The sequence below is a fragment of the Strix uralensis genome, chromosome 5 (genome assembly GCF_047716275.1).
Source record: "Strix uralensis isolate ZFMK-TIS-50842 chromosome 5, bStrUra1, whole genome shotgun sequence".
Taxonomy (NCBI): Eukaryota; Metazoa; Chordata; class Aves; order Strigiformes; family Strigidae; genus Strix; species Strix uralensis.
The window spans coordinates 89,650,391-89,678,387 of NC_133976.1; the positions used below are offsets into that span (position 1 = coordinate 89,650,391).

The window sequence follows — 27,997 nt, forward strand, 5'->3', positions numbered from 1 at the left end:
CCCTCGCGGCGCTGCTACCGAGAGTCTGGGCTGACGCGGACCGCCGGTCCCGAGCAGCGGCGCCGCAGGGTTCCCCACTGCGGGAACAAGATGGCCGCCGTGACCTGCGCAGCCCTCTCTTGGCAACCGAGTTCCCGCCGCCGCTCCGGAAGTCCCGCCCCCGACGCGACGCCGTTGCTAGGGAGCGGCGCCGGAAGGGGCGGGGCGAGGGTTTGGCGGCGGCGCGGCCGGCGGGGACGGCTGGGCCTGAGGGGGAGCGGCAGCGGCGGCGGCGACCGGCCCTCCCTCCCTCCCTCCCTCCCGCCAGCAGGTGAGCGTGGGGGCGCCGGTTGTGTCGTGACACGCGCACACAGCCCCCACCTGCAACCGCCCGCCGCCGGGGGAGGTGCTCGGCCTCCCTCCCCCCGCGGCTGTCGCGACAGCTGGCGATGCCTGTGGGATCGCGACCCTTCTGGGAGGCGGAGGGGGGAGGCGATCGTCTCGCCCAGGTTCCGCTTGCGGGGCCGCTCTCGGAGGGTGCCCGGGAGGGCCGGGGACAAAGCCAGCCGGGGTCAGCCTCTTCGTGTCGCGACATGGCGCGGGCTGAGGCGTTGGTGGAGGCCGGAGCCGGCCGCTTCTGCGGCGTTTGGGGATTTGCTGCTCCCCGGGCAGCTCTTCCGGGCTTCGTCTCCTTTTTCTCCCGAGCATTTTGGGGTTTGCTGTGACCGGCCCTCCCCGTCTCCTCTGATGGCACAACCGCATCAGCCAAACTGGATTTTCCAGTAATAAACCTAATAATGAACCATAACTACATCTTCAACTGTTAGCAGCAAATAGAGCGTGCTAGGTCAGGTGCCGCAGACACCAGCACCACTTGGGTGTATTTTGCAGTGTGAAGAGATGGCCTGCGGTCAGCGTGAGTAGCTTCCGTCCTGGCGGTAACGACAACCGGGATGCTTTGGGATCTCACCATCGCCTCGTGAGTTTGTGCCAGCACAAGAGGCTCTCGCCTTGGATTAGGCTGCTGCCGGGCTCCCTCACGTTTATGTGTAGCCCCTGGGACCAGTCTGGGCAGTAAAGACGGTGTTTTGGGGAAGTGTCAGGCCTGCTGTGCCTATAGTATGTAATTCTTGTCTCCTGAGTCTGGTGCTCTGAGAAGGATTTGATTTACTGTGCCATTACCCTGCTATACGCAGGCTAGGGCTGCATTCTACGGCTCTTTGATGTTTACTGAAGTGAAGGATCCCAGCTGACCAGAAGTTTGAATGCGTGGTTATCTCATGCAATCTGATCAGGTTATCTACAATACCTAATTGCAGATTAGAGAATTCCTGTAGAAAAGTATATTCTATTAAAATTGTATTATTGAAAATAAGAAACATTTTGGTACAACTTAACATAAATTATTATTTATGACTCCTTGTTTGTGGGTTTTGGTAATCTAATTACCCCAAATCAGAAGATGTTATTTGCAGGCCAGTTAAGCATCGTCTGAGATGATCAAACTGGATAAACCAAGCACTAATTTTCAGTCTGCTGTTGCATTGCTGTCCTTTCAATCCTCGTGTAACAGGATGGATCTATAAGGCATAAAGTTCCCAAAACAGGAAAAGAATGACACTTGTAATTTGTCTTTTTATTTGTGGTAGAAGTTATCTTCAATTTTTAGCTTTGGCTTAGTTTTAGCTCATTCCTGTGGGTGAGTCTTCTGCTGAGTTGTCTCTGGCTCCTGCAGCCGAACAGCGCGGTCTCTGGGAATAAGGCAGCACGAGTCACGGAGCAGTCCCACTCGCCACCACAAAATCCACTTGCTGAATCAGTACATGCAATCCTTCGGGGTTCCTTGCCATAGGATGTGTAGCATGTGTCAAAATCTCTTCATAAAGAATCTTGTAGAAAGGATGCTGTGGCAGCTGTTGCATCCCAGGGTAGAAATGAGGTTGCAGCATTGGAAGTGTTGGCAAAGCAGCCCTGCTTCTGGTCTCTTAATCTTTGCCGGGCACCAGCTACGTGCTTCTATAAGGACGGGGTGCAGGCAGCTACATTTGTCTGATGCAGCAGCGTTTCTGGAGGAAGAAGCCCTGAGGGGGGTTGCAGTTTATGTATGAGGGGTGCTGGAGTGGGACACACTTGGGAAGTAGGAAGGCAGACCGAGGAGTCAGCTAACAGAGCAACGGGTGTAGCCTTGGGTTTGGGTGTTGGTAGACCTCATGGGGTAGCTTGGAGATGTGGAGGACATGTTTTAATGCCTTTTGAAAATTTTATGTTGTGTTTGGTGAGAGTTGTTGTAGCATTTAACGCATTTCCTTTTGAGGGGACGATTCGGTTCCAAGTTGACTAATCCCTGAACTTTTAAAACCACAACAAGATGGTGTGTCGTACTAGTGAGTCACTGATTGTGAATCATACGTACTTCAGTACAAATAAATGAATCCCTTTGTTTCGTTTATTTTTGGTTTGGTAGTGTCTATAAGGCCCAGAGAAAGATCATGACCTTGTAGAACTAGGTGTGGTATAAGCACACGCTAAAAGACAGACCCTGAGCCTTCATATACTCTTTTCTATTTGTCTAGCTAAGCTTGATTTCAACTTGTTTTACCAACGTGAATATAAATGTGTCTAACTCTTTAAAATCAAAGTCTAATAGTAAACATTTCTGCCTTGTGGAATTTGGCAGTGTAAATAGTCTAGGAAGGAAGAGGTGGGGGCACTAGGTGATGGGCTGTGCCTCCCAGAAAGAGAGAAACTGTAGGGGTGTTGGCTTGCTGGCAGATGTACATCTCCGTGTCTAGTCCTGGAAATTGAAGGCCCCTTGAATTCCAGTCCAATATCTTAGTTGCAGAAATTGTATTAACTGCATTCATTATGTACTTGCATTGATTACAGTACTGCATTAGTAAAGGTGAAGTTTTAATTGACTTTTCAATGGAAAACTGCACGTAGAGGGAGCAGTAGATGGTGTTACGTGTGTGTGTAACTCTGCTCTCTCCCACTCCCTTGCATGGTGGTTTTTGTTCCTGGGGGAGGCGTGTGCCAAAGAATCCGCTTTTGGCTCAAAGAGATTTTCTTCTGAATTAGCACTTCTCTGCAGTTGATTTCTGTGAAACCTGACTATGAAGAACTGATTTGTGGATTGAATAGCAGAAAGACTAAACAGCAACATTGGAACTGCTTATGAGAGCTGTCTACCCTTGACTTTATCCATTATTATTTGCTCATGAATATATGTTAGCTTGCTTAATAGTTGTATATTGATCAGGCCTAGATCCTGGGAGGCTGAGCTTCATCATATGTTGTTAGTTGTATGTAGTGTAGCGTTCTGTCTGCACCGAGTTGTAGGCTTTTGGCTCTAGACTACGTATGCACAAAGGCCAGTGTGCTCCAATTCACGTCCCTTTGCCCCCACCTTCATTGGTGTGACATGAACGCGGGATACGAGCCGCCGTGTGAAGGGGATGTCTCCAAACAGCCCTTGTAACGGGGCGTGCCCGCGGGTGAGAGGGCCTGCTGCCCCCAGAGAGCCTCAGCCTGTGCTTCGGAGAGGGGCAATGGTAGGCGCTGGCTTATCCTCCCTCGGTGCCTTTGTTGTGCATTCCCACCTTGCTAGACTTGGCTGTCTTTCTCAAACAAAACGGGTAAGGATGTAACGCAGCGTGTCAGAGGATTGACCAAAGCAACTTGAGCCCCCCAGAACAAGACAGACATCAGTAAAGTGGAGGGAGTTACCGGGAGTTACCAGGATGGTCAGGGGGCTGGTGAGAAGCTGGGACGACTGCGTTTCAGAAGAGGTGGCTCTGGGGTCACCTAGTAGCAGCCTGCCTGTACCTACGAGGAGGTTATCAAAAAGACAGACCCAGGCTCTTTAGCATGGTGAGGGAAGATAAGAGACAACAGGCATAGGCTGAAAGAAGAGAGGTTCAGAATATATGGAAAAATATACGGGAAAAAAATCTTTTCCCCATGAGGGCAGTCAAGCAGTGAGACAGGGTGTGCAGAGAGCTGTGTGTCTCCGTCTTTGGAGGTTTTCAGAAGGTGGTCGGATAAAGCTCTGCACAGCCTGCTCTGGCCTCACAGCTGACCCTGCACGGAGCTGAGTGCTGGGCAGCCTCCCGAGGCCCCTTCCAGCCGCAGTGGTGGCCTGATCTGACAGAAAGGGCTCATCTGGACCAGTGAGATCTAATGCAGAAGGTGACCCCTAGGTGTCATGAACTGCAGTGCAGCTTATCAGCGCTGTTCTAAGAGCCTGAGCTTTGGGGAAGGCCTGCTGTCAAGGGTTTAATGGAAGCACCTTGTCCATATCCCCCCGAGCTAGAGCAGAAGGCAAAGTCGTGGCTGCGTGAAATACAGAGAGGACAACTCAAAGCTGGTAACGTCACGTTGGTTCCCTTCCTTGGGGTACTGCAAATCGTGATTCTTGACAGAGCACGTAAGGGATTTCTCTCGGAATCGTTCCCTTCAGCAGTCACTAAGTGATCCATAGGAACCCTCCTACTTCAAAACAAAGCACAAAAGTGTGTGCATGTAAGTCTTGGTTAGAGATAATGAGGCATCTGTGCTCTACGCTTGGTTGTGTAAACGTTCCCCGGTACGTGTGCGATGGTGATTTCTGTCACTGGTGTGTTTAGGGGGAGATATGAGTTGTGTGCCCGTTCATAAAGGGGGGTTGGCTGGGGGGTGTGAAAGGCCCTTGTCACTGGTGTCCTTGTTTGCAGTTCTCCAGGTGACAAACGCAGGGTTTCAGTCTGAACCTAAGGTGTTATTTTCCTTGATTTTTAAAATTAATTTACTTCTTCTATCTTACTTATGTTAAAGTGCTTTCTAGACGCCGCCTTTCTTCCACTTTGACTTTCCTGGTTTGTATTCTCTTCTTTTTTCAACTTCACATCTTTACTAACAGGTTGATTCTGCTTTAGGATAATGGCAGGAAAAGTAAAGTGGGTAACTGACATAGAAAAATCTGTTCTAATAAACAACTTTGAAAAAAGAGGCTGGATTCAGGTGGCAGAAAATGAAGACTGGAATTTTTATTGGTAAGTACGTTAAAAATACCATTTTCTGAATTTGTGATGCATTTTAATATGTTAAAACCATTAATAATTCAACAGATTGCATATTGAAAAATGAAAGATGCAGAAATTATAATTAATTTACTGCGATGCTCCTATAATAATATAACAAAATGCATATTGAAAAATTAAAGATGCCGACATTGTAATTGATTTACTACAGTGCTCCTCCAGTGTTTCGTTGCTTCTGTAATTTCTTAGGCTACTGCTGGTCTCCTGTTCAGATTTGCACTGGTAGGTTCCCGTGTCTGTGCAGGCCTGCCAAAGTCCTCAGGGTTCCTCAGGGTGCAAGGTCCCACCTGCCTGCATCCCTTCCCCTGCTGCCGATCTCACGTGTCGTTGCAGTTTGCCAGAGGTTTTGTCAGGGAGTGGAAAGTCAGTGACCTAGCAAGTTATCGATCACTTCTGGGAAGAGCAATTGTCAAAAGCCCGGGGAAAGGCTGTGCTCAGTGGGTTTTGTTTTGAAATGTGATACCTGATTTTATTTGATTTTTTTGTATACAGTAAGCAGAGTTTTTCCTTTACTGTTGGAGGGGATCTGTGGCCTGAGGGGAATCTTTGAGTGTATCTTCTCCCAAAATTTTCTAACACAATGCAAGCAAAATAATCCAAGAGTACACAGTTCCAGTATATGATAAAATATTACTTTTTCAGTGTAAGGGAGGCTTGCCCTGTTACCAGAGCCCAGGCTCCTGTAATAAAGACCTTGAGAACTGCACTTCCCATCTCCTTCATGATAATGATTTATATGCAGACTAATTATTCAACATTCCAATACTGAGAGTGAATGTGAAATTGAATCAAGATAATGGTGAAAGGAGGAGAGTAAATAACCTGGCTTCTCATTTGGCATTTGTCTAATGTAAGACTGTGAAATGCTGTCCTAGAATGCAGCCCTCTATTAATTGGCAGAAACAATACTCTTTAAGTAAACCAAACAATTTATATTGTCCATTTCAAATAGGACAGAATGGCAGTTTGTGCTGCCAAATGTACCACTTTGTGAACCACTTACTGAAATGGGTAGGAATCCAGTAATCTGCTCATGCTTTTGGAATGCGGTTGGGGGGAGTGGGGGAACAGGGCACTCGGGGAACCTGTTGTGTGACTGGTTGTTTTGTTTTGGATTGGGGTTTTTTTTCTTCCTGAAACGATAACGTAGCAGATTGATGGCATTCAGGGAGTATTCTTAAATTTCCAATGTGAGACATCTAATACAGAAAATTCTTCGTATCTATGGCCCTGCTCTTCTGTGAAGGATGAAGTAGATAACTGATTTGATGACTTTGTTACTGCAGCCCTCTGATTCGGCGTTTACGGGTGTTTTTAGCAAGATCTCTGAATCACTGTTTCCAATTCATGTGCTTGAAGTCCTTTACAATCTGAATAGCAAGGTAGTCAGTAGGAGGTCGGTTTTGTGGCTTTTTTTAAGAGGAAAGCTGAGTTTCCTCAGAGGGTGAAGGAACAGATTTAGAAAGATGCTTCTGTAGCATTTGGGTGCGCATCAGTCATTTTTAGGCCCCGCTGGGGGTTGACCTGACAGTCAACAAGCCAGAGTCCAGTAGGGCCAAGTTGTCATCTTCCTCTCTTCACTTTCTGCTCCAGTTTTGGTAGTAGTAGAGGGAACGGTTAAACCTCTGGCAGCATTTAATGGGTTTTGCTAATAGAAGTTCAGGATATGTTGAATTGTCACTACAGCAAAATATTATACTATAAAGAGAAATGAGAAAGAGAAAAGATGAAGTGAATGGAGAAAAAAAAATTTCGACTTTGTCCTCCTGAATTGTGTTTCTTGGGAGAAATCATTTGGTATCTGTCTTTGCTTTCAGGATGAGTGTACAAACAATCAGAAACGTTTTCAGTGTGGAAACTGGTTACCGCCTCTCAGATGACCAAATTGTCAATCATTTCCCAAACCACTATGAACTGACCAGAAAAGATTTGATGGTAAAGAATATCAAGCGATATAGGAAAGAACTTGAGAAAGAAGGAAGTCCTCTTGCAGAAAAGGATGAAAATGGGAAGTACATTTATTTGGGTATGTGGTTCTCATTATCAGCGTTAATCTGTTTTCCTGTGTAGTCCATAACCTGGCACGGAGCTAGCTTTTCTGTGCCTAAAGCACTGAACCTCTAAGTGTTAGAACATCAAAGTGACTGTCCCCATCAAAGTGCTCTGTCCTCATCAATTAAAGAAAGTGCACTTTATCCTAAAATTGTTTGCTGCATTCTGCAAACCTACCAGCTTTCTCTCTCTGTCTTCTCCTTTTCCCTCTTCTCAAATGTGCCATTAGAGCACAAGGAAACATAAGAATAGGGAAAGTGATAAAAACAGTCGCAGTGAATATTTCATATGCAGTACTATATTTTCAAAGCTTTTCACAAATCTTGCTTTGAAGGATAATGTCTAATATTTACAAATGGAGAGGAATAGAGGGCATGCCACTCGTTCAGGATCTTTGTTAAAATTGGAGACAAAGCGGGAATAAAAGACTCAACATTTCTGTTTCCCTGTCGTATTACCACAGACTAAGGCCCGAATCCTCCACGTGTACTTGCTAGTATTCAGCAGTATTCAAGGAGGAGAACAAATCCAGTTTGTGTGTACAGGAGTTGTATTTAGACTTATTTTGTAAGTAGAAGGGTCCTTAAAGAAGACTGAATTTAACAGTGCAGCATTTGCTGGAGCAACACTGGATGAAGTGATAATGCAATTATAATTTTTAAATGTAAGGGTGCAGAAATAGATTTGTAACCAGGCTTTTTGTGGTTGGGGGGGAGTCCGGGGAAGGGGTGGGTTGGTTGGGTTTTTTTTGGTTTTGTTTTGTTTCATTTTGTTTTGTTTTGGTTTGGGTTTTTTTAAATTATTTTGAAGAGGGAAAACTGTGGGATTAAGGTGCTTTGCAATAAGATTAGTGGTGGAACCAAAGGGCTCTGGAACTTCATAAGAGACAGGGTTGGAGTTTCTTTAATTCAAAATGAAAAGCATTATCTGAACATCTTATACTGGAGCAAAAACTAAAATCAGCTTTTGCAGAAATGCTCTGGGCAGAACTGAATGAACAAACTCTTCAGAGGAGAAATTTGGGGGAAGTTGGAGAACAAGTAAAAACTGCTAGAAAATAAAACTAAAAAAACCCAAAGCCAAAACCAACCAAACAAATAAAACCCAAAAAACCAAAACCAAACCAGCGATAGATCAGGAATGAGGAGAGTAAAGTTGTTTTGGAGGTCAGAAAGCATTGGAGTGAAACAGAGATGGGGATGTCTTGAGCTGGTGTACACCTTGGGAAAGTGAATTGAAAGCACTGTTCATCCCTGTGAGAAGGGAGCAGTTCTGTGTGGAGGGAAGTGAAGATAATCTGATAGCAAAAAGTCAGAAATGCTTTTCTTCAGGTTTATGTAGGCATGCTAATACTGATTGTGGGAGCAAGTAAGAATGGCTCATGGGGGTTATGTGGAAATAAAAATTATCACATCCAAAGAGGAAGCAACAGCAAGATTGACATGTTTGCATGCACAGAGGATAAGGTGGTTAGCGGAATGGTAAGAGCTGACATAGGAAGTTGAGAACGTTTGATTAAGTTGGGATGGTATAGAAAACTCTAATTTCACAGCATATAAACAGAAGAAGAAAATTGATTCGTGTGAATTAAAATCTATTAATCTGAAGTTAGCAGCATGCAATATTTTGCAATTGTTTCTTTAAGTAAAAAGTAAAAACTAGAATTTAAATGAGATAAAAACCCACGCAAGTCTTAATGAAGGTGGGTCATGCCAGGCTGGAAAACTGAAAAGACTGAATTTTTTTTTAGTCTTTATGTGTCAATAGCCTTATCAGATATAGTGTCCTTAATTGTGCACTTTTTTTTCCCCTTAACTCAGATTTTGTTCCTGTTACTTTTATGCTTCCTGCCGATTATAATCTCTTTGTTGAAGAATTCAGAAAAAATCCCTCTAGCACTTGGATTATGAAACCTTGTGGCAAGGCTCAAGGAAAAGGAATATTTCTAATCAATAAACTCTCCCAAATTAAAAAATGGTCTCGAGATAGCAAAACATCTTCGTAAGTCCTTAAAACCCAAACCCTTTATTGTACTTTCTGTAATGAGGTGAACCACATCAATGTGCTAATTGTCTGATGCATGGGAAAAGTATTCCATTATTATTGCTTTGTCATTATATAGTTAGTTTTGCATTTAATCTCAGCTGTTATCTGACTTCCTCCTTCAAGCTGGTTTGAATACGATTTGGTTTGGTATGAGGAGGTACAAAGAACTGTTCAATTAACTATTCTTTATAAGAATGCTTTTGGTGTTGCTGGGGAAAAAATGCTCAAAAATAAATTGTTCTGCTTCATAGTATTAACAGGAAGCAATTTCAATAATTATTTAATATATATTAAATCACTTTTTAAATTAGTACAAAGGAATAATTTATTGAAATAAATACATTATCTTTTTGGAGCACAAAATAATACACCTCATGTTGGTGATCAGCTTCCCGATGGATGAAACAGGTTAGCTGTCTAGGTTTTTCTCTGACTAGTAAAAGTTTTGATCACACAACTAATGTTAATTTTTCCCTGTTATAAACTGACTGGCTGGACTGGCTGAATATCACTTGAGTCTTTTTTTTTTTTTTTTTTCCCTGTTTGACTTGGAATCTGAAGAATGTCTCGGTCTGAAAGTTAGCTTTTCACAGTGGTTTGCAGTTGCACACCGAGCATAAATACCAAGATTCTAGAGTGTAAGACCTTGACTAACGAAGGTAATGCACACATACTCTTGGCTTGTCTAACCCGTGCGAGCTCTTGGTGCTCTCAAGGAAAGGCCGGGCTCTAGAGCTGTGTTCGGGATGGCTCGCTCAGCTACCCTGTTAGCTTCAAAGCTGAGCTGCAGTGCTTAATTGGTCTTGATCATCTGTTTAGTATTTTTCCCTTTTTTTTGGTATATAATGCCTGATGCCAAGTGTGTGTTATTAACCACTACAACTTTATACATTGTCTTGGCAAAAGACGCAAGATTTCAGTCAATCCAAAATTTACAGACTGCTTCTAAAGAAGAAAAAGGCTTATCAGATTACATTGTTGCAGTTGTCACACTCTGAAACATGATTTGTGTTTTTCAGGTTTATAGCTCAGTCTTCCAAAGAAGCCTATGTGATTTCTCTCTATATCAACAATCCATTACTTATTGGTGGAAAGAAATTTGATCTTCGTCTGTACGTTTTAGTATCTACGTATCGCCCACTGAGATGTTACATGTAAGATCGCCTGTCTTTGTATTTTGTTTTGAGAGAATGTTTAATGTAGTCAAAATAATCTTGCGCTTGTTGCACAAAGAAGTTTAACGTGTAGATGGTATCCTAGGATGCTCTTTTCCTTATTTCTTACTGGGGTTTAACACATTTTAATGACTTTTTGCATTTAAGGTATAAACTTGGATTTTGCCGGTTTTGCACAGTAAAATACACACCAAGTACCAGTGAACTGGATAACATGTTTGTACATCTTACAAATGTTGCCATTCAGAAACATGGGGTAAGTGTACTGACTTCTTAGGTGCTCTTTTGCTTTTTTTAAGAAAAGACTGATTTTCTTAAATTTTCCCAAAAACTTGGAATAAAGAAAGGTTTTATTTGTCCTATCCTTCATCATCTTGCAGTTAAAATACTTCAACTTGAATGTACAAGTAAATAAATTTTAGGAGACTGCAGATCAAAAGTATGCAGGGTAGTGAGTTGCAGCTCTGTCACAGACTGTGGTATCTTCAGCAGTAGGTGAAAGCTGGGGGTTTCCTCGAGCCTCCTGTCATCTGAATGCTGATCTGCTCACTTAGCGATTGATCCTGTGAGCAGTAGGGCTGATGAAGCCTGCTTCCTGGGGATTTGTATGTTGTAACGGCACTGCAATATCGCCTTCCTGGTCTCCCCTCGCTCTCTCCCATTCAGCTTTCCTATACCCAGCAGTTACTCAGCACAGTATTTTCCAGCTTCTTCCTATGTTCCCCCCTCCTGCCCCCCCCTTCCTTCTCTGGGTAGGGAAGGGAACGTGCGGTTGCGAGCTTGGAGATAAATGTCTGCTGTCTGACCAGCTGCTGGCTTCCTCTTGGATGGACAAAGACGGAGTTCTGCCCACAGAGCAGTTCTGTCCTGTCATCTGCCACTGAATTCATAAACCATGTGGAAACCTGATGGCTTTGACAGCGCTTCCCTGTGTCAAAACAGGCTGAAATTCCGCGGTGGGAGGGAAGGGCAGTGGGTCAGGGGTGCCATGGACAGATGGGCTTATGCTGTCACTGCCCCAGCCTCGTTTCTTCGGGAAATCCACTTGATGATGATGACTGTCCCTTCTGCGTTTTTAGCGGATGTCTGTGATTTATAAACCCTGCCTCTGGTACAGTAATTAAAACTCTATTGTCCCACTTCCTCATTTCATAGGTTTTATTTTAAGACTATGGAAAATAAATTTATGTAGATACACACATGCATACGCTCATGCATGTGTATTCGTGTATACGTGTACACTCACAGAATCATCTCGTTTGGAAAAGACCTTGAAGATCATCCAGTCCAACCACTCACACACAAGATTCCTCTAATGTATCTTAAACTGCGACCTTGCTAAACGCACCTTGTCTCTTACTGTTCTGTAAGATGTGCAGCACAGCAGAACTGGTTTTATCTGGGTGTTGCTGTAACAACAATGTGAATTATAAATGCCACTTACAGTGGTAGTTATAAACCAGGGTAAGGGTCAAAATGTGGCATTTTTCAGTACTACAAGCGTTTTCTTGCTCAGGTGCTGATTTGTGAAGTGCTCCAAACACAGTAGAGTTTCACAGGCCGCACTGAGAATCAGTTGTGGTGGAAGGTGGCCCCATACAACTCGGAGCATAGATCACAGTGCTGTCGCCAGTAGCAGTTGGGGGTGAGGCACGTGACGTGGTGCCTCTCCTGTTACTGCCCGTCCTTTCATCCTCTCTACCAGCTAAGGAACGGCCTTCAAGATTTCTCCCAAGTAAGAGTAGAAGTGAAAGTAGTGGTGAGGTCATACTGGGAGAAGAAAGGGCACCAGAAGTGGATATAGAAGTAGCAGCTTACAAACATGGAGTCATTACTAGAGTATTTGAAAAGCTTTTTATAAATTCTGAGCGATTAATATCTGTTGAGTTTTGCAGAAAAGTGAAAGAAGTTTAATGCAATGCTGCTCTATCCATCCGATCTGTCCCGTTTTAAACGTGTCTGTAACTTCGGAGGCACTTAGGCTGTACAGTTTTAGAAGAACCTAATTTGAACTGTCAAGTAATTTATCAAAAACATGATTAGGTCTGGAAAAACTCTTTAAGTTCTAGCTGTTAATCTCTACTCTAAGCCCTGCGTGAACTGTAGAGTTCCCGTGTGTTTGTACCCTACAAGCTCATGGGAGAACCTCCCTCACTGGAAACATGTACGAGTCAACATCGGGGAGAGAGGAAGGGTGAAATGAAGGGAGGAGGGTGAGTCAGGACACCCAACATCATGTTTGTGCTGGAAAGTACAGTGCTAACTCATCGCTCCCTGCATGTGCAATACGAATGAAACAACAGTAATTCTTGTACTTCGTTTTCAGTTAGTGATCCTCTATGTAGCCTGCAATATTCTACTTTGTTGTAATATTTTTAATTAAACAGCTGCGATTGCGTAAAGCTCTACCCAGTTGCAATCTATTTTGATTTGAGTACTTGTTCTGAAATGCAAAGAGGGTTGAAACTTTGATCTCTGTTCCCTTGCTGGAATCTGGTCTCAAGACATTTTTTTTTCCATGCAGCCAGTCCTGAGAACCATGTTCCAGATCTTTATTTGTCCAGTTTTCAAAATCTACTAAGAGGGGAGCTGGAGAAAAAGCCTAAAAATAGATGGAGGCTCCTCTGACCTTGTTTTAGAGGATGACAGATTTCATTCCTCTGAGAACTTTTTTCTGCTCTGTGCATTCTGTGTTTTATAACTTAGCAGCCATACAATCAGTAATTCTTAGAAATGCTCTGAGGAGAACCTTTATAAAGGGACAAAGCATTTGTCCGGAGAGTTATTTGAGGGCTGAATGTGTGTCTGTCCAGCAGTGAGAACACCCTCAGTTTGTTCTTGTCTTTCCCTTTAAAGATAACATAGACCAGAGCCTTGATAGCCTCTGAAGAGACCAATAGAAGGTAACCCCCTTTCTTGCCCTGCTCTGTTTCAGTAGCATTCAGTGTTTTTTCTATATTGAAATACTGGATTACTTTAAAAATAATCCGGGTGTCATTTCGCTGTCTTCTCGAATGTGACTGTTGCCAGTAACACCATTAAGAAGCGGCTGTGTTTGCCTTTTGGGAAACAGACAAGCCGCGTTTTAAATGAAAAAACACAGACAAGCACTTTCAAGTGCTGCATTTTAAAACAGCTAACTTCAGTGAAATTTAGCTATTGCTCACTTAATTATTTCTCCCTTATTCCCAGAGGAGGAAAGAGTTAAATTCTTTCCTTTCACATTTTGAAACTTATATTTCAAATCATAAATAATGTTTTACTACAAAACTGTCAAACTACCAGTTGTTTTTTTCTTCCAAGAAAGATTTATTACTTGATTTGCAATGTCTGATATAAACATACACAGCTATAATAAAAACAGTTGTTTATCTAGAGGGCAGTTCAAAGTAAAGCTGAAGTGTTCATAAAACTGTAGAATAGAGTAAAAACAATTTGCTGAGTTTGTTTTTAGAGCAATACTTGTATAAGGGGGCTTTTTGTGTGATTGAATCGAAACTGCTGAACGCCTTCAAAATCTTGGGCTGAGTGAACTCCTTAACTCTTCAGGACGATTACAATCACATCCATGGAGGCAAGTGGACAGTGAGTAACTTACGCCTGTATCTGGAGAGCACCCGTGGAAAGGAAGTCACGAGCAAATTATTTGATGAGATTCACTGGATAATCGTGCAGTCCCTGAAGGCTGTGGCGGTGAGTACTGCTCCTGGCATGCTGCCAGCGACAGCATTACGGCTGCAGGCTCCTCAAAACCAGGAAAGTGAGTTTGCCATCAAAACCCCTAAAATCTATTTCGTGCTATTTGAGGGATGATGTTGATGCTGATTTCTCCAGTTCTGCTATCTCGTGATTTCTCAGTCTTGGGTGGGTGGGTGGGTGAGCTATGGGTGCATGGTGGAGAAGTGAATGAATCTCTTGCCTCGAGGGCTCTGTCAAGCATTTAATAAGACTCGATGCTGCCCTTGTGAATAGTGCTAAGCTCTGCCAAGGTGTGTGATGTCATTGCAGCAATAACAAATGTGTCAAAGGAAAAATAGCTCTGGAGGACGATTTATCAAAGAAAACGTAAGGCTGTTAGTTCAGCAGAGTTACATAACTTACTTTCACCTCTTTTAGACACAAGTCACATAGTTATCATGAGCTCTTATTTAAAAAAAAAAAGGTAGCAACCAGTCCTCTGCTTGAGTGAGTGACTGGTGTTTGTGTCACAGCCCGGTGCCACTCTGTGGCTCAGCCAGGGTATCAGAAGGGCTTCCTGGTGCTACGGGCCACCCCGTCCCCATTCCCAGGTGCAGGGTCCTGTCACCTCGTGGGCTGGTCCTGGCACCACCGTGAGCTGACTCGCTCCCTTGCCCAGCTGAGGATGACCGTTCCTCCTTCCCCTTTCACTCTCCAAAGAACTGAAAAGCTTCATTATTAGTCGAGGGGAGGACATCCCACTAACCTTACAAAGGTTTCTGTAAAAGATCTGATGAGATCTGCACAGAAGAAAAGTCTTTCCATGCATACTGCAGACGTCGAGCAGATGCTGGAAAGCTACTGATCCTCTAGAGGATGCGCCTCTAAGCACAGCGTGGTCCTTGGTCTCTCTTGGCTTTTGGGACCATAGCTGACTTGAGCCAATTATCATTTAAAACTGTATCTGGTAATTGTTCGACCTCAAATTTCTGCATAGTTACAGCAGCATAATAAAAGAAATGTCTTCGAATAAGTCTCCTTCTTCAGAAGTTTAAAGGATTCACGATTATCTGAAGCTGTGTTATGCAAATTTTAAAACTTCCTGGTTTCTCCTGACGCACGCAGGCTTTAAATATTGTTATTACTTTTGCAAAATATGAAAACGCTTTTATTTTCATGCTGGAAACATAATGAAAAATTAACGTAACTTAGTACTTGGCATTGAGCAATCATTAATATTGAAATATTACAGCTTGGAAAAAAAGAGGCAATCCTGAAATTAACTAGTTAGCAAACTTGTATTGGAGTTACGACACTGAAAACTGTTGTAGAAGATGCACATGATTTCTAGCAAACAAAGTGTGTAATCAGGTTACTTACTGAATTGTTGATTTTAATACTTTTTTTTTTTTTTTTTAGCCTGTAATGAATAATGATAAACACTGCTTTGAGTGTTATGGATATGACATTATCATTGATGACAAGCTTAAACCGTGGCTAATTGAGGTAAAGTTACATAAAATACAGGAAAAAAACTTCCTTCTCATTTCACAGAATAAAACTAAGTAGATTTCAATGTAGTCTTTCCTCCTTTGAAACAATATCTTTTGTTCCTCAGGTAAGTGGATTAAGGAAAATGTTGGAGAGTAAAATAGGCCATGTGGCGACCAAGCTACCACGTGCTTTTGTTTCCTATTTGTTTGGTGTTTCTATTTGTTTGTGGCTTTCTGTTCTGTCTTTTAAATCCAGTGCGTCCACACAGTTGGGCTTCAGAGCCAGCCTGAGCATTAGCAGCCCTGTTGGACACTGTGTCAGTAGCTGGAAAACTGGCATTGGCTCCATGGAGCGTAACATCAGATTTAAGTTTTAAATGCTGCCACGGCCTTAATGTTGCAGGTCGAGAGGAAAGAAAAGGGGCACACAAAGGATAATTGGGGTATTTGGAAGGTGCTTTTTTTTTCCCAAAATTTTCTCTTTAGTGTATTAATTGTATGTTCAACATACATTTTATCCAGCCCTCTTCTTTCTCAATTTAATTGAAAGTGAGAGATCAAAGGTAAATGGACTTTATTAAAAAAAAAAAAGTCTGTTTATTGTTCTGATACCACCTCTCCATAATAAATGTGGAACACAAGAGATGTGTTAAATGAACCCCAGTTTTAATTAAAATTAGATGCAGTGTAGTGCTTTGAATAGAGATCACATATGTGTTTCTCCAGCTCACAGTTTAACAGGGGAGAACTCAGATTAAGAACATAAATAAAAAACTGTTTACCTAGAAGAAACCCACAGATTCCTGCATATAACAGAACCAGGCACATTGTAAGCACTGAAATTTATGGGGTTTGTATCTGTGTAAGCTTAGAAAATTAAACAAAAATCTGTGTCTTGTCTGCTTCACCCTGGTGGATCTAGTCTCAACAAAAATCTTCAGGCTGACGCTGCAGACACTTAGTGGTGTGGTGCTTTTTTTTTATTTAAAGTAAAAAGAAAAATGCCCAGTGGGGGTTTCCTTCCAGTGTCTGAGGAACTGAAAGATGCACTTTGAGACGCTGAGTCTTAATTTCCCAAACAGTACCTATAGTCATCACACGTGCTGTTTGGAGAACTGTATACTGCTCAAAAAATTGATGCTGACTTTTCTTTTCTTTTGTAGGTTAATGCTTCCCCTTCTCTCACCTCCAGTACTGCTAATGATCGCATCTTGAAGTACAATCTTATTAATGACACACTTAACATTGCTGTGCCTAATGGGGAAATCCCAGACTGTAAATGGAATAAATCTCCACCAAAAGAGGTTCTTGGCAATTATGAAGTCTTGTAAGTTTTATCAGTGTTCTATCTAAATGCAAATGTTTGTCAGCCACCTCACTTTTCTGATGTGTAATGTAGACCGCAGAGATAAGGCGAACTTCGTTCTGCTGTGAAAAGTGGGCACAAAGAACCGCTTCACCTTTTTGGAGCCGCAATAGCAACGTTGGAGGTGGGAGGGCTTCAAGCAGAGTCGCTTCGACTCGTCTCCAAAGGGTCCATTACCTGTCAGACGAGCCCTTGCCTGCACCTCCTGAGCTTCCAGCAGCTTGCTTTGAGGGACAGAGGCAAAGACTGTGTGTCTTCACACCTGTAGAACTTTAATTGTATTGAGTGTGATATATAGATGGTAGTTAAAGGGATATAATAGCTAATGGATACAAATTTTCTCTCAATTTATGGAAATGATTCCTCTTGACTCCTGTAATTCATGGATGTCATAATAATGAGTTGTCAAGTATTTTTTAAATTCCCCCATTGGCATGACAAAGAGAGAGATGAAGGAGATCTAAAGAGATCTTTATACTGGAGTATCTGAAGGATGTATCCAGGACCGATTGGTCTAACGCAGAGGAACACTGATTTAAATACCATCCTGACGGTACAGCTTCTGGCATTTTTGAGCTGTTCAGACGGGTTCTGGAGCAGCAGTGGTGCAGCTGTTCAGTGCGTCAGGAATGCGGTGATGTACAGAGCTGATCCACCACCTCACACTGACCTTAAACACTCCTTTTATAGAGTGGTAGAGACACTTAAATGTCAGTGTTGGCTGAATTATGATTTAAGTTTTAATGAATGATATATACTTGGTAGCTGTGAATACCTATACAATAGTGTTCTACAAAATATTGTAGTATTATCTTTTGATAATTATAATTATGCATCTATAGCTAATTTCTGCTTGGAATTTGCATAGCAGCCGAGCGGTGAGTATATACTGAGGTTATCTGAGGCCACAATGGGCTTAGATATTTAAAGAACTGCTTGTCACTGTGGTTAAGTGTTACAAAATACATGTCATCAAATGCATTTAATTTAAGCAGACTGTTGTTTGTTCACCTTGTTCTTTCCCTGCTGGCTCGCTGATGCAACAGTGGGGTTTTTACACTGCAGCTAACCATCCCCTGTTTGAAGCAACAGCTGAAGACTTTATTAAACTGCCAGCAGCCTGATGTTCCTGTTAACCACAGGCCTGCGTAGTGCGGAGAAATACAGAAGTACACGGCAAATTTCACAAGCCTAAACTTTCACAAACTGAGGAGTTTAACAAAAGCTGCCAGATGATTTGTTTCTTTCAAAAAGCAGCTGAAGGTATTTCAGTAGATCTGTAACATCACGTGGTAGTATATTTCCTTGAGTAAAGCTGCATATCAAACTATGCGTGTGTAAACCTGTCTGCAAAACAGCTTGTGTGAAATTTCAGTGCCAAATGTCAAGCAAAATAGAACACAGAGGACCCACTCTTGTTTGTGTAGTGAGTAGCAGGACAAGGCATCGAAGGGGTTGTCTTATTTTCAGGTATGATGAAGAGATGGCACAGAGTGACGGGCCTGATCGTGACTTGCGAAGTCGTCCCGGGCAATCCACGGGAGTAAAAGGAAATCGTGCAAGAGATTCAGGAAAGCCTGTGCTAACCACCTGGAAGTGACAGCAGAAAAACCAGCTGCACTCCTGGTAGGAAGACATCATGGACAAACATGCAGGTTTTGAACAGATTCCTCTATTTTGCTACACTGCATGTAGGAAATATTAAAAGAGGACAATGCAGCCTTTGAAAAGAAGTGAAACAAACACTCTAAAACCAGGAGCTGTACTAGACATACACTGAATTGATGATTATTACAATAAAATATATATATAGTATGTATGTATATATAATTTTTATATATATATATATACTTTGTATAAACCAATATTCTCCCAGTAACGGTTAAGAACTTTCTTTCTAAAGATGACAACTCAAATTATGCATTCTGAAAGAAACCCCTTGCTGTTCTGGATATAATTTATTTCCTGCAGCAGCCTATCCCTAGCTCCCTGTAAGAAGTGAGCTGTGGATCCTATAAAGGGCTGGTCCTGGTGAGTGTTAGTATCGTCACAATGATGGTTCAGATTCTTGCTCATAAAAGAAGAGCAACTAGAAAAAATAGCAATACATGGACTTGAGGCTATTGTCAGTTAATACAGTTCATGATTTATAACCAGTATTAAGAAATTAAAAAGCAACTCTTTATATGCTGAGGTTACTGGGGTTTTTTATTTCCTTTCAGTGTTTTGAGCTGCTCGCACTTTAAAGGTAGAAGGTTTCACGGACTGAGAGAGAGTTTCAAATGGTATCTCGATGCATTATTTCACTAGCCATTAATTTTTATTTCAAGATAATGCATGTCTGTAGAAAACCAGGCAGAACAACTACGTACTGTAATAAATCTCATTGCTTGAAGCCAATGATAAATCCTTATTTGCACCAGAATCTCTTCATGGATTTATGCACATATAGAAGAAGTACAGTATCTGTATATTTTTGTATGTTTTGTGTGGACTATAACAAAAATATTATCGCACGTGGTAAGCTATTTCTGGTGGCTTTGATAACAAAGGTTGTGATGATTAGCTACCGAAACATATAGAGCAAAAGTTAAAAAATTTCAGTCCTCTAACAGCAGAGCATATAAACAAACTAGTTGGGTCTGTGATTGGCTGTTGCTTCCACCTGCATTTCCACCAGTTCTCGGGCAGTTATTTATCAATGCCAATGTGCAGTTCTGGTTGTCTTTATTCTCCTTCCCCCTCCTCCCTTTCTTAATTTTTTTTGGATGGTGGAGTATTGTGGAGAGAAAGACAGAGGAGGCTGAGAGTTGCAGATGCGCAGGTAACCCCACTACCCCCTAGCCTGGATCCTCGCTCTGCCCGCAACAGGCTGCCTGCTCGCCCTCCTATGTGGCCGGCCACCAAAGTGCGTGCGGAGTGAACCTGACCTCTCCCAAAAGTGCCAAGTTTCCTGAACATGTAGAACAGACCATCTGCACCACAGGAAACGTCAGTCCTCTTCCTGCTTTTGAAGGTCCTTCTAGAAGAGGGCAGCTGCTCGCAGGCCGTGGGGCAGCTGGCGCCGATGACTTTCAGCCGGAACACAGAGCAGCTTGGGCTGCGGGGGCAGACGCGGGCCAGGCTGACCAATATCCTTACACAGGACCTGGGACTCATCCTTGCAACATGGAATGAAATACGTAGACTGAACGAGTCACTCCACGTGTAATCCTCATCTTGATCAATCTTGTATATTCCATTAAAATAAAGACCAAAATCCAACAGATTCTGTGGTCATCAGATTTGAATCTTCCCAGCGGCCTCTATAAAAGCACATTCAAGCTGGCTCTTGAAATAAGGCTAAGAAATACGGTTACTGCAGGGTGGTAAAGCTCATCTGAATTCCAGGTCTCCTAGTTTTTGGGGCTGGGGTTTTGTGTTTGGTTTGGGTTGGGTTTTTTAGTTCCTCAGTGTGAAAGTTTCCTTTTGTTTTTTAGTTCCTAAGTGTGAATCTTGCTTGTATCTTTGTGCCTTGACAGGTAAGCTACTCTGAAGTAGATGTGTGGTTAGATATTAAGTGTTGTTTTAATGATGTGATATTTAGTGGGCAGATGTTTCCGGCCTTACCCTCAACTGCCTGTTGGGGGTAAAGTAGGAAGTAGTGACAGCCCCAAGACTGTAGTAAATAGTATTTTGTAGTACGGTTATGCTTCTTACAGGCGGGCAACACAACAAGGGTACTCCAATGGAAAGAAAATGAAGCTTTCTCCCACTTTCATTTCAACTGCTTGTAATTAATTTCTTTAGTAGCTTGGACAAAGGATGTTGTCGTAGTCTTGTTCTGTCATAACTAGCACTTGCAAGGATGGCTGCAATAGAATGATTACTCCTTCCTTTCATCTGCTTTCCTGTCTGTGCAGCCTACACTGGTGGGACTGAATAGGGAAGAGGTATTACTGAGAAATGCAGATTCTGGTGAAAAAGTCATCTTCACACTGTTTTACATTTTGAGTATGTAGAAGTCATAAGACACTAACTGAGCCGCAGTGACTGTCAGTCTGCCTTTTGGGAAGGCTTAACGTGAAAGCAAAACCAGGTCTGGGTTATTAGGAGTTATGGCTGTGGGTGGCTTTGGAGACTTAGTCCAGGGGACACTTCTTAGCTGTAAGTTCACAATGAACAAACCTGATGGGAGCATGTGAATACACTTGTTCTTCCAACCTCGTTTGTAGGTGACACTCTGTGTGGGTGATGGTGTCTTTACAGTGAGTTGGACCGGGGCCTCCAGAACAGGCAGCAACAAGACAGAATAGCAATGGCACTACCTGTGATATTACTAATACTGAATATCCTGATTTAATTGTTGAGGGGTTTTCTAGTGGCTTGGAACTTTGAGCTTGTACTCTTATTGCTCAGTATAATAATGCCTCTCTTCCAGTCCTGACTTCCGAAACATCGTCATCGTGTTAAATCAGTGGAAGTCTTACTATTGCTTTCAAAGAATAAGGATATCAGTCCCAGCGTGTAGCAGAGCTGTCAATTTGGAACAAGCAAATCCTTCTCTCTGGCCACTGTAGTATTGGGAAAGCATACTTCAAACACTTGAGGATGAAGTATCTCTGTGAAATATCTAGTAAATTATCACTACTACCTCAAAATCAAAACATTACAGTATTACTAATTTGGGGGGGGGGGGAAAGAAAGCTCCGATAGGAATCTTTGACTATATAGTACTTCATTTCAGAAGTAGAATTCAATTTCAGATGCTGGTGTCACATTTTACACAGTTGCATCTCCAACCACTGTACTGCTTGTCAGCTGTCCTGCTGACCTGGCCCTGAATTCAGGGATGCAGTGTGCTGCTTTAAAGAGCAAGTCAAAGAGACTGCAGGTACAGCAACCCTCTTCCTGCGTTCGTTCCACTTTCTTTTTTAAAACCAATAACTAGTGATGAGATACATCAGACTGCTTTCCCCTCATTTCCTTTTCCAACAGGCTTTTTGCAAAGGTTGAAGTTTGAAGGCATAACTATATTTTCACTTCTAATACATGAAAAACCTACATAGCTAAAGGGAGTTTTAGGGAACAAAACTGAAATAACATGAAATTCTAGATGACTAAGATGGGCTTTCTGATTATCAGTAACAAACAAACCCAAAAAAACCTGTAAGCAAGCAAGAATTTTTCCTTTCCTATGAAGAATTTGAGGCCTCATGTACATAAGTGAAATGTTCTTGAGAAACTCAAAATTAGGAACCTCCACTGCTACGTAATATCTTTTTTTTTTCCGCATAAGATCTGTTGAAAAATACAATGGTTCTCTGCAGGAATTTGAACAAGGAAAGGGTCATGTTCTGTGTTAGCTGGAATGACAGTGTGCTCTGTGCATGAAGCAGCTTGTCTGCAGGCTCAGAAACAGGAGGATGACAAGGAAACAAAAGCAGTTGTAGCTGATAGTTCTGGGGGAGGAGGAGGAGGGTAGTGTGTGGGTATCGCCCTGCGAGGTGCTTGTTTGTGCACAGCCTGGAAAGGTAAAGGTGAGAATCTGGGAAGGAGGAAGAGAAATTGGAAAAGAAAACTTTAATAGCCTACTCAGGGGGTAAAATCTTAAACTTTTCACTCCTGTGTCCTGAACTAAATCCATTGCTGCGGGAGGACAGGAGTACTGGTGCAAGGTGGTGTAGGCACGAGTAGCAGCCTGGGGCATGCTCTGCTACCAGCTGGAACTGGGGACTGGGGGGGGCAGCCACCCAGGGCTGCCTCAGCTGTGGGTGTTCGGGGACTGGCCAAAGGTGGGATGCTAACACCTACGGCAGAAGATGTTCAACCTCTGGGGATGCTCTCCTTCAAAGGTAAGGTAGATCTTTTTGCCAGAACCTCATTCTCCAGAAAATTAAAGACTGTTTTACCTCTGACTGAAAGGGATTAAGTGGGCTTAAATCTGAGTGACTGCAAGCAGGCAAGCTGTTAGTTCTGAGTGACTAACCACGGCCCGAGGCCAGTGGTTCCTCCAAGTGTATCTAACTGTAGGATGAAGAAACTGTTCTGGCTTCCAGTGGAGAAAAATAAATCAGAAATAACAGTTCTCAAAAGTTCTGACTTTGGCTAGTGCAGTAACTTGCCAGACAGAGCTAAAATGAATGTGGGTCTCAGTCCGAAATACTGTTCTTCCTATGCTCAAGTGATCACTGGCATAACGACAGTATTGTATGAAGAATTAAATAGATGAGCTCTGCACAGCTACGGGAATTGTTATAATGACATCAGTGTAGAAGGAGCTTATTGCTAGAGTTGAATAGTGGGGCTTGCTTCCTGGGCACTAACCTTTCTCCCTATTAATTCTTTGACAGGGAAGGAATTAATAAGATTCCCACAGAATAGCTTCTTTATATGGCTTTAGGAACTTAATTAGAATAAAAGAAACAGTATTATCCCTAAAGCTACTTTGTTGCTGTTGGCTTCACAATAGAACTTCTGCCTAAAATGTCCCCGTCTCCTGATTCACTTCCTGCTATAAACGTGGCAAAACAATAGACATTTCACAGAGGACACACAGTCCTGCGCTTCAGCAGCAGAACATGTCAGGCAGAGCTCATTTATCTGTAGCGAAGGAAGGGCTTTGCTCTGTCCTTATAAACTAGTGCTGTTTCAGAACCAGGTACTGTTCGGTTTACTTTGGTGGAAAAAATGGCAGAGAACTTACATTTAGTGCCTGCTCGATGAAAATAGCTCGCTCGAACCCTCAGGTCAGGGGGAAGGACTCCGGTGCGTAGGTATCAAAATACAACACTGCTGTCCAGAGCTCGTTGTGCTAACCTGGAGGGTCCTGTAACCAAAAAAACCCCAAAAACTTTATTCCTGTGTTCTCTGCAGAAAATAAATGTGTATAGCTGGGAAAAGCTGACTTCAGACATAATTTTGTTAAAAATTCGATTATTAAGAGGAAATAGGAACATAAATGAGTATCTTGGAAAAACTGATTGTTTTTACTGAATAGTAGGAAGTTGTTTGTGCTAGACTGTATTTTTTTTTCCGCTTTTTTTAAGTTGCCATCAAAGCTTAGGCAAGCTTAAAGAAACTCTCCACACTTGAAGCAGTGCCTAGGCAGAACTTTCGCAATTGTTATGATGACATAGAGAGTCTTCTAGGCCTTAATTATTCTCGAGTTTTGTATCTACTAAAAGCATATCATTCACATCTGAGATAATCATAGACCATTGTGAAACATAAAAGTTTACATGGTATGAAACACCAAGTAAAAACATTAATGTGAAAAACAAGGAGATAGTAAAGGATATTTCATACCAGAACATGTCTTACATGTGAAAAGTTCTTTCCCAGTGAAAGTTGGGCAGTGAAACAGTGAAATTGATTGATTTGAATGGAATTAAATTTAATATTCTGAAATTCTGTGTCATTGGTTGGCATATATAATCACTAATGGCATTACATTTGCAAGGAAAATATGGTTCAGGATTTAAATGTAGATTTAAAGTGTAAATAAATAAATACATATAACACCTGGGCTTTCTTAGCTAGAGAAAAATGTTCTGCAAAGAATGCTGAAATGTTGTTGCAAAAGTCAAGAAGCACCAGTAAAATTTGCCCCAAGTGAAGCCAAGACAATTTCTTTACAGCGAAAGTATCAGTGCTTAAAAGGACACGTGGAACTTCTGAGGACAGCAGAAGACACAAGAAGCATATTTAAAAATAGATTGTATTAAAGTAAAAATAACCGTGGGATACTTATCTAAAATGAGAGAGGAATTTTTTTTTTTTTTTCAGAAACTTCCTGTTCTGTTCCTAACAGTCTAAATCAAATGCCCAGCAGCAGGGTTGCATAGACTGTTAGCCTTTCTTCTAAGAAAAAAGATTAAGATAATCTTTCCCAGGATGTCACATTCTGAATATAACTGAAAATGTTCAGAGAACAACTGAATTTTAATATTTAGGGAAAAAAAATCAAATACTAACATCAAAATGATGAATATGTTAAAGTACGCTTCACTATATTGGTTGCTTATTTATGGCATCATAATAGTGGGAGTTTGCATGACTGATGGTAGATATAATTAGACCACTGATCTCTTAATTCACTATATGAAAAACTCAGTGTTTGAATATGGATAAAGGTAATTTACATTTTATAAATCGAAAAAAATAGTACTTTATTAACCACTGAGGTGTATTTCCCCAAGCAGTTTTTCAAGTGCATATATGTGTTTATTCAGCACATGTGGCCTCAAGTCTCTCTATATTTTTACACACATTAAACTGTTACTCTAAGTGATGAAGTCAGATTACTGCACCAGAACGTGTATTAACCCCAGTGCAGACAAATTCTGCTTCCGTCTGTAGAGGTAACTTGCAGTAAGATCAATAGTGTTGATCCAAAATGTAGACTAAGAGGACTCTAATAATGTTGCTTCCGACTTGTTTCAAATGGTACAGTTGGAAAGGGGGCAAAAACCTTATAATTAAAAATGTATTTTTAAGATTCTGATGGCTGTTGTTGCCTCATTGGTTTCCAAAGGTGTCTGAGCATTTTTCATCTAAATGTAAGAAGCATGGGAAATATTTGCAACCAGAAGAGAATATACAGCAGCTTGAAAATACTATTCCCTAAAGTGGTGCCTCGAGAAACCTCCAAATATTAACATGTCCATATAAATTGTCTTTTGGTGAACCTTCTTTTTTTCCAATTAACAGGCCTGCTTTTACCTTTTTATCTTTAGAATTATAATTTCATAGCATTTATAAAGATGCTAAATATTTATAAAAAAGTTTAAGTGAAAAACTGGAAAACATGATTGTAATTTCTCAAGCTGTATTAAAATCTGACTCCAGTTGTTAGTACAAACATGTGTGTAAATTACTCATTCCTGATCACCCTCTGTTCCCTTGGAATGCAGAACCAGTTCAAGTTCCGTACGAGCAGGAGTCCCAAAACAATGCCACTGCCTTTGCGCTATGGCACGAGGGTTACATTTACTGTACCTATATGTGTATATATATATTTTTTAAAATATGTAGTATATATGTGAATAAAGTAATTATTATGTAAATATAGTAACAGAATATATACAATGTATATATACACATTATATATACATATATAATAATATATATATGAAATGTATAAGCAGTACAGAGGCCTGGCCATGTCCATGCACGGGAGCAGCTGATTTGAAGAATAAGACACCATTCTCCTCGTTGTTAAAAGGCTGTCTTACAGTTTTTAGAACCAGACGCAGGCCTGAGTACATACCTCTCGCTCCGTGTGCAGCCACCGCCCCATCCCGGCTTAACCTAAGCACGTGAGCCCTGGTTTCCACAGGCGGTAGCATGTATGTGATCCCAGTGAAGTGATTTTGGGGGCACAAGGCCGTGTTAAATCGACTCTGTGTGGAATAGTTGGGGGGGTTTGGTGTCAGTCCACCGCCGGCTGCAGGCTGAACTTCTGTCCTCTGCTGAAATGGCGTTCCCTTTCATCACAGTATGAACTTCGTTCTACCAGGGAGCGCTACGATTTACACTGAATTCCTGTTCTGTTTCTTCACTCTTTGAACAAGTTTGAGCATTATTTGACCATACAAAGAGAAGAATGACTGTTTTGATGTTGAGGTTGAAGAAAGTCTAAGTGTTCTGGCAGGGAGGATTTCCAGCTCTGACAATGCTCAAGGCAAAACGGAAGCTGGATTCGTGTCCATACAGAAAGAGCTGTATTTACGATTATATGTATCGCTTGTAATCTCCTGCGAAGAGAGCTGGTTTATGCACAGCTTTGCTATTTAACGAGACAGATTGTGTGGAAAACTAAAGCGTTCCTGTGGTCAGAAGTGAAAGAAGAAACAATACTTCTCAAGATTCCTCCTCTCAAATGTGAACTTTTAACTTTCAAGACAGGAGAGAGAAGAAAAGTAGATTAGGGAAGGGAGAAATCACGTTAAATCTTAGAACACTTACCAACCTGACCACATTTCGCAGTAACGTTAATTGCAATTAATTCAAATATTTTTTTAAGGACGCTTCTTCAGAAGGTAACAGTGCAATGGTCTCACAGTCCTACTGAGCCAATCCAAATTCCCAGTGAACCTAAAACTCCTTAAGTTAATGAGTCACGCACTTAGTGAAAGAGTACAGGAAGACTTGGCGTCCGTGCTGATTATACACAGACTTGCATAAGAAAACATGGCCAAGAGGAAAGTACTCCGAGGACTGTTTTGCAGCCCTACCCGATGATCCAGAGCTCTCGCTGTCCTCAGACCCGGCTGTCCTCTGGGACAGGGCTGGAGGCAGGTCAGGGATGGGAAGGGCAGATGGGAGGGAAATGCTGAAATCGGTGGAGGAGCGGGCAAAGGCTGAAGGGACAAAATAAGGTCACCGTGATGGCTGCTGCTTGGGGCTGGAAACAGTCCTCCGTCTAAAACAAATAAGCCTGAAAGATAGGCAAGGGCTGGAACAGTTCTGCCTGCGATACTATTCAAGTGTGGCGGAGGCAGAGGCTGAGCCCCACCAGCAGTGTCATTTCAGAGGTGGCCCTGTCCTTGAGCCACCTCCGTCTGAAGTGCCGCTGGGACAAGCCCGCGCTGTCTCCCCCAGCAAGGGGCGGCTCCAGCCGAGCGGCGGGGCCGCGGGAGCGGAACCAAGGCGGCGCCGTCACCGCGCAGCGCGGTGTCAGGGGGCTGCGCGCTCCCCGGCAGGGAAGGAAAGCCCTCACCGCCTTCGGGCAGGACAAAGCCGCTGCCGCTTTTCGGCACCTACCGCCTCCGACAAATTCCAGCTTCGGGAAACAAAATCTCCTGCTCGGTCGCGGTCCCCCGCAGCGGGATCGGGACACAGACGCGGTGTTTTCATTCACGTCGCGTCCCGCCGCGTCCCCGAACACCCACCTCGCCGTACCCGGCGGCCGCCGCTCGGCGGGGCGGGCGGGAGCGGGGCAGCAGCCGCCGGCACCACCGGGTCCGGACCCCGCCGCGCCGCAGAGGCCACGAGCCCCCTCAGGAGGTAGCCCCGCCATGAGGCAACTCCTTCATGAGGTAGCCCCCTCAGGAGGTAACCCCCGCCATGAAGTGCCCCCCTCAGGAGGTAGCCCCCCGCTAGGAGGTAACCCCCTCAGGAGGTGGCACCCCTCAGGAGGTGACAACC

General features: G+C 42.7%; 1 protein-coding gene and 1 long non-coding RNA gene across 8 annotated transcripts; one reads left to right on the forward strand and one right to left on the reverse strand.

Annotated features, from left to right (window-relative positions):
- The first annotated feature begins 230 nt into the window (after positions 1–230).
- On the forward strand, positions 231–20,135 carry TTLL1 (TTL family tubulin polyglutamylase complex subunit L1). 7 transcript variants are annotated; one of them, XM_074872175.1, is made up of 11 exons: positions 231–310; positions 871–958; positions 4,893–5,009; positions 6,875–7,083; positions 8,930–9,110; positions 10,175–10,309; positions 10,478–10,586; positions 13,880–14,023; positions 15,428–15,514; positions 16,665–16,828; positions 18,338–20,135. In XM_074872175.1, exons 2-11 carry the CDS (start codon positions 933–935, stop codon positions 18,465–18,467), a joined length of 1,302 nt encoding a protein of 433 aa, XP_074728276.1. In that variant the 5' UTR covers positions 231–310; positions 871–932; the 3' UTR covers positions 18,468–20,135. The 7 variants fall into 7 exon arrangements, with proteins under 7 accessions (XP_074728276.1, XP_074728281.1, XP_074728280.1 ...); XM_074872180.1 differs by having other exon boundaries at positions 232–310; positions 871–917; XM_074872179.1 differs by lacking the exon at positions 871–958 and having other exon boundaries at positions 232–310; positions 4,877–5,009.
- LOC141944882 (uncharacterized) lies at positions 6,065–27,909 on the reverse strand. Its single transcript, XR_012629351.1, has 3 exons — positions 27,614–27,909; positions 23,553–23,675; positions 6,065–6,755 (listed from the first exon to the last, which is right to left on the reverse strand). It is a non-coding gene; the product is annotated as an uncharacterized LOC141944882 (long non-coding RNA).
- Positions 27,910–27,997: the final 88 nt, after the last annotated feature.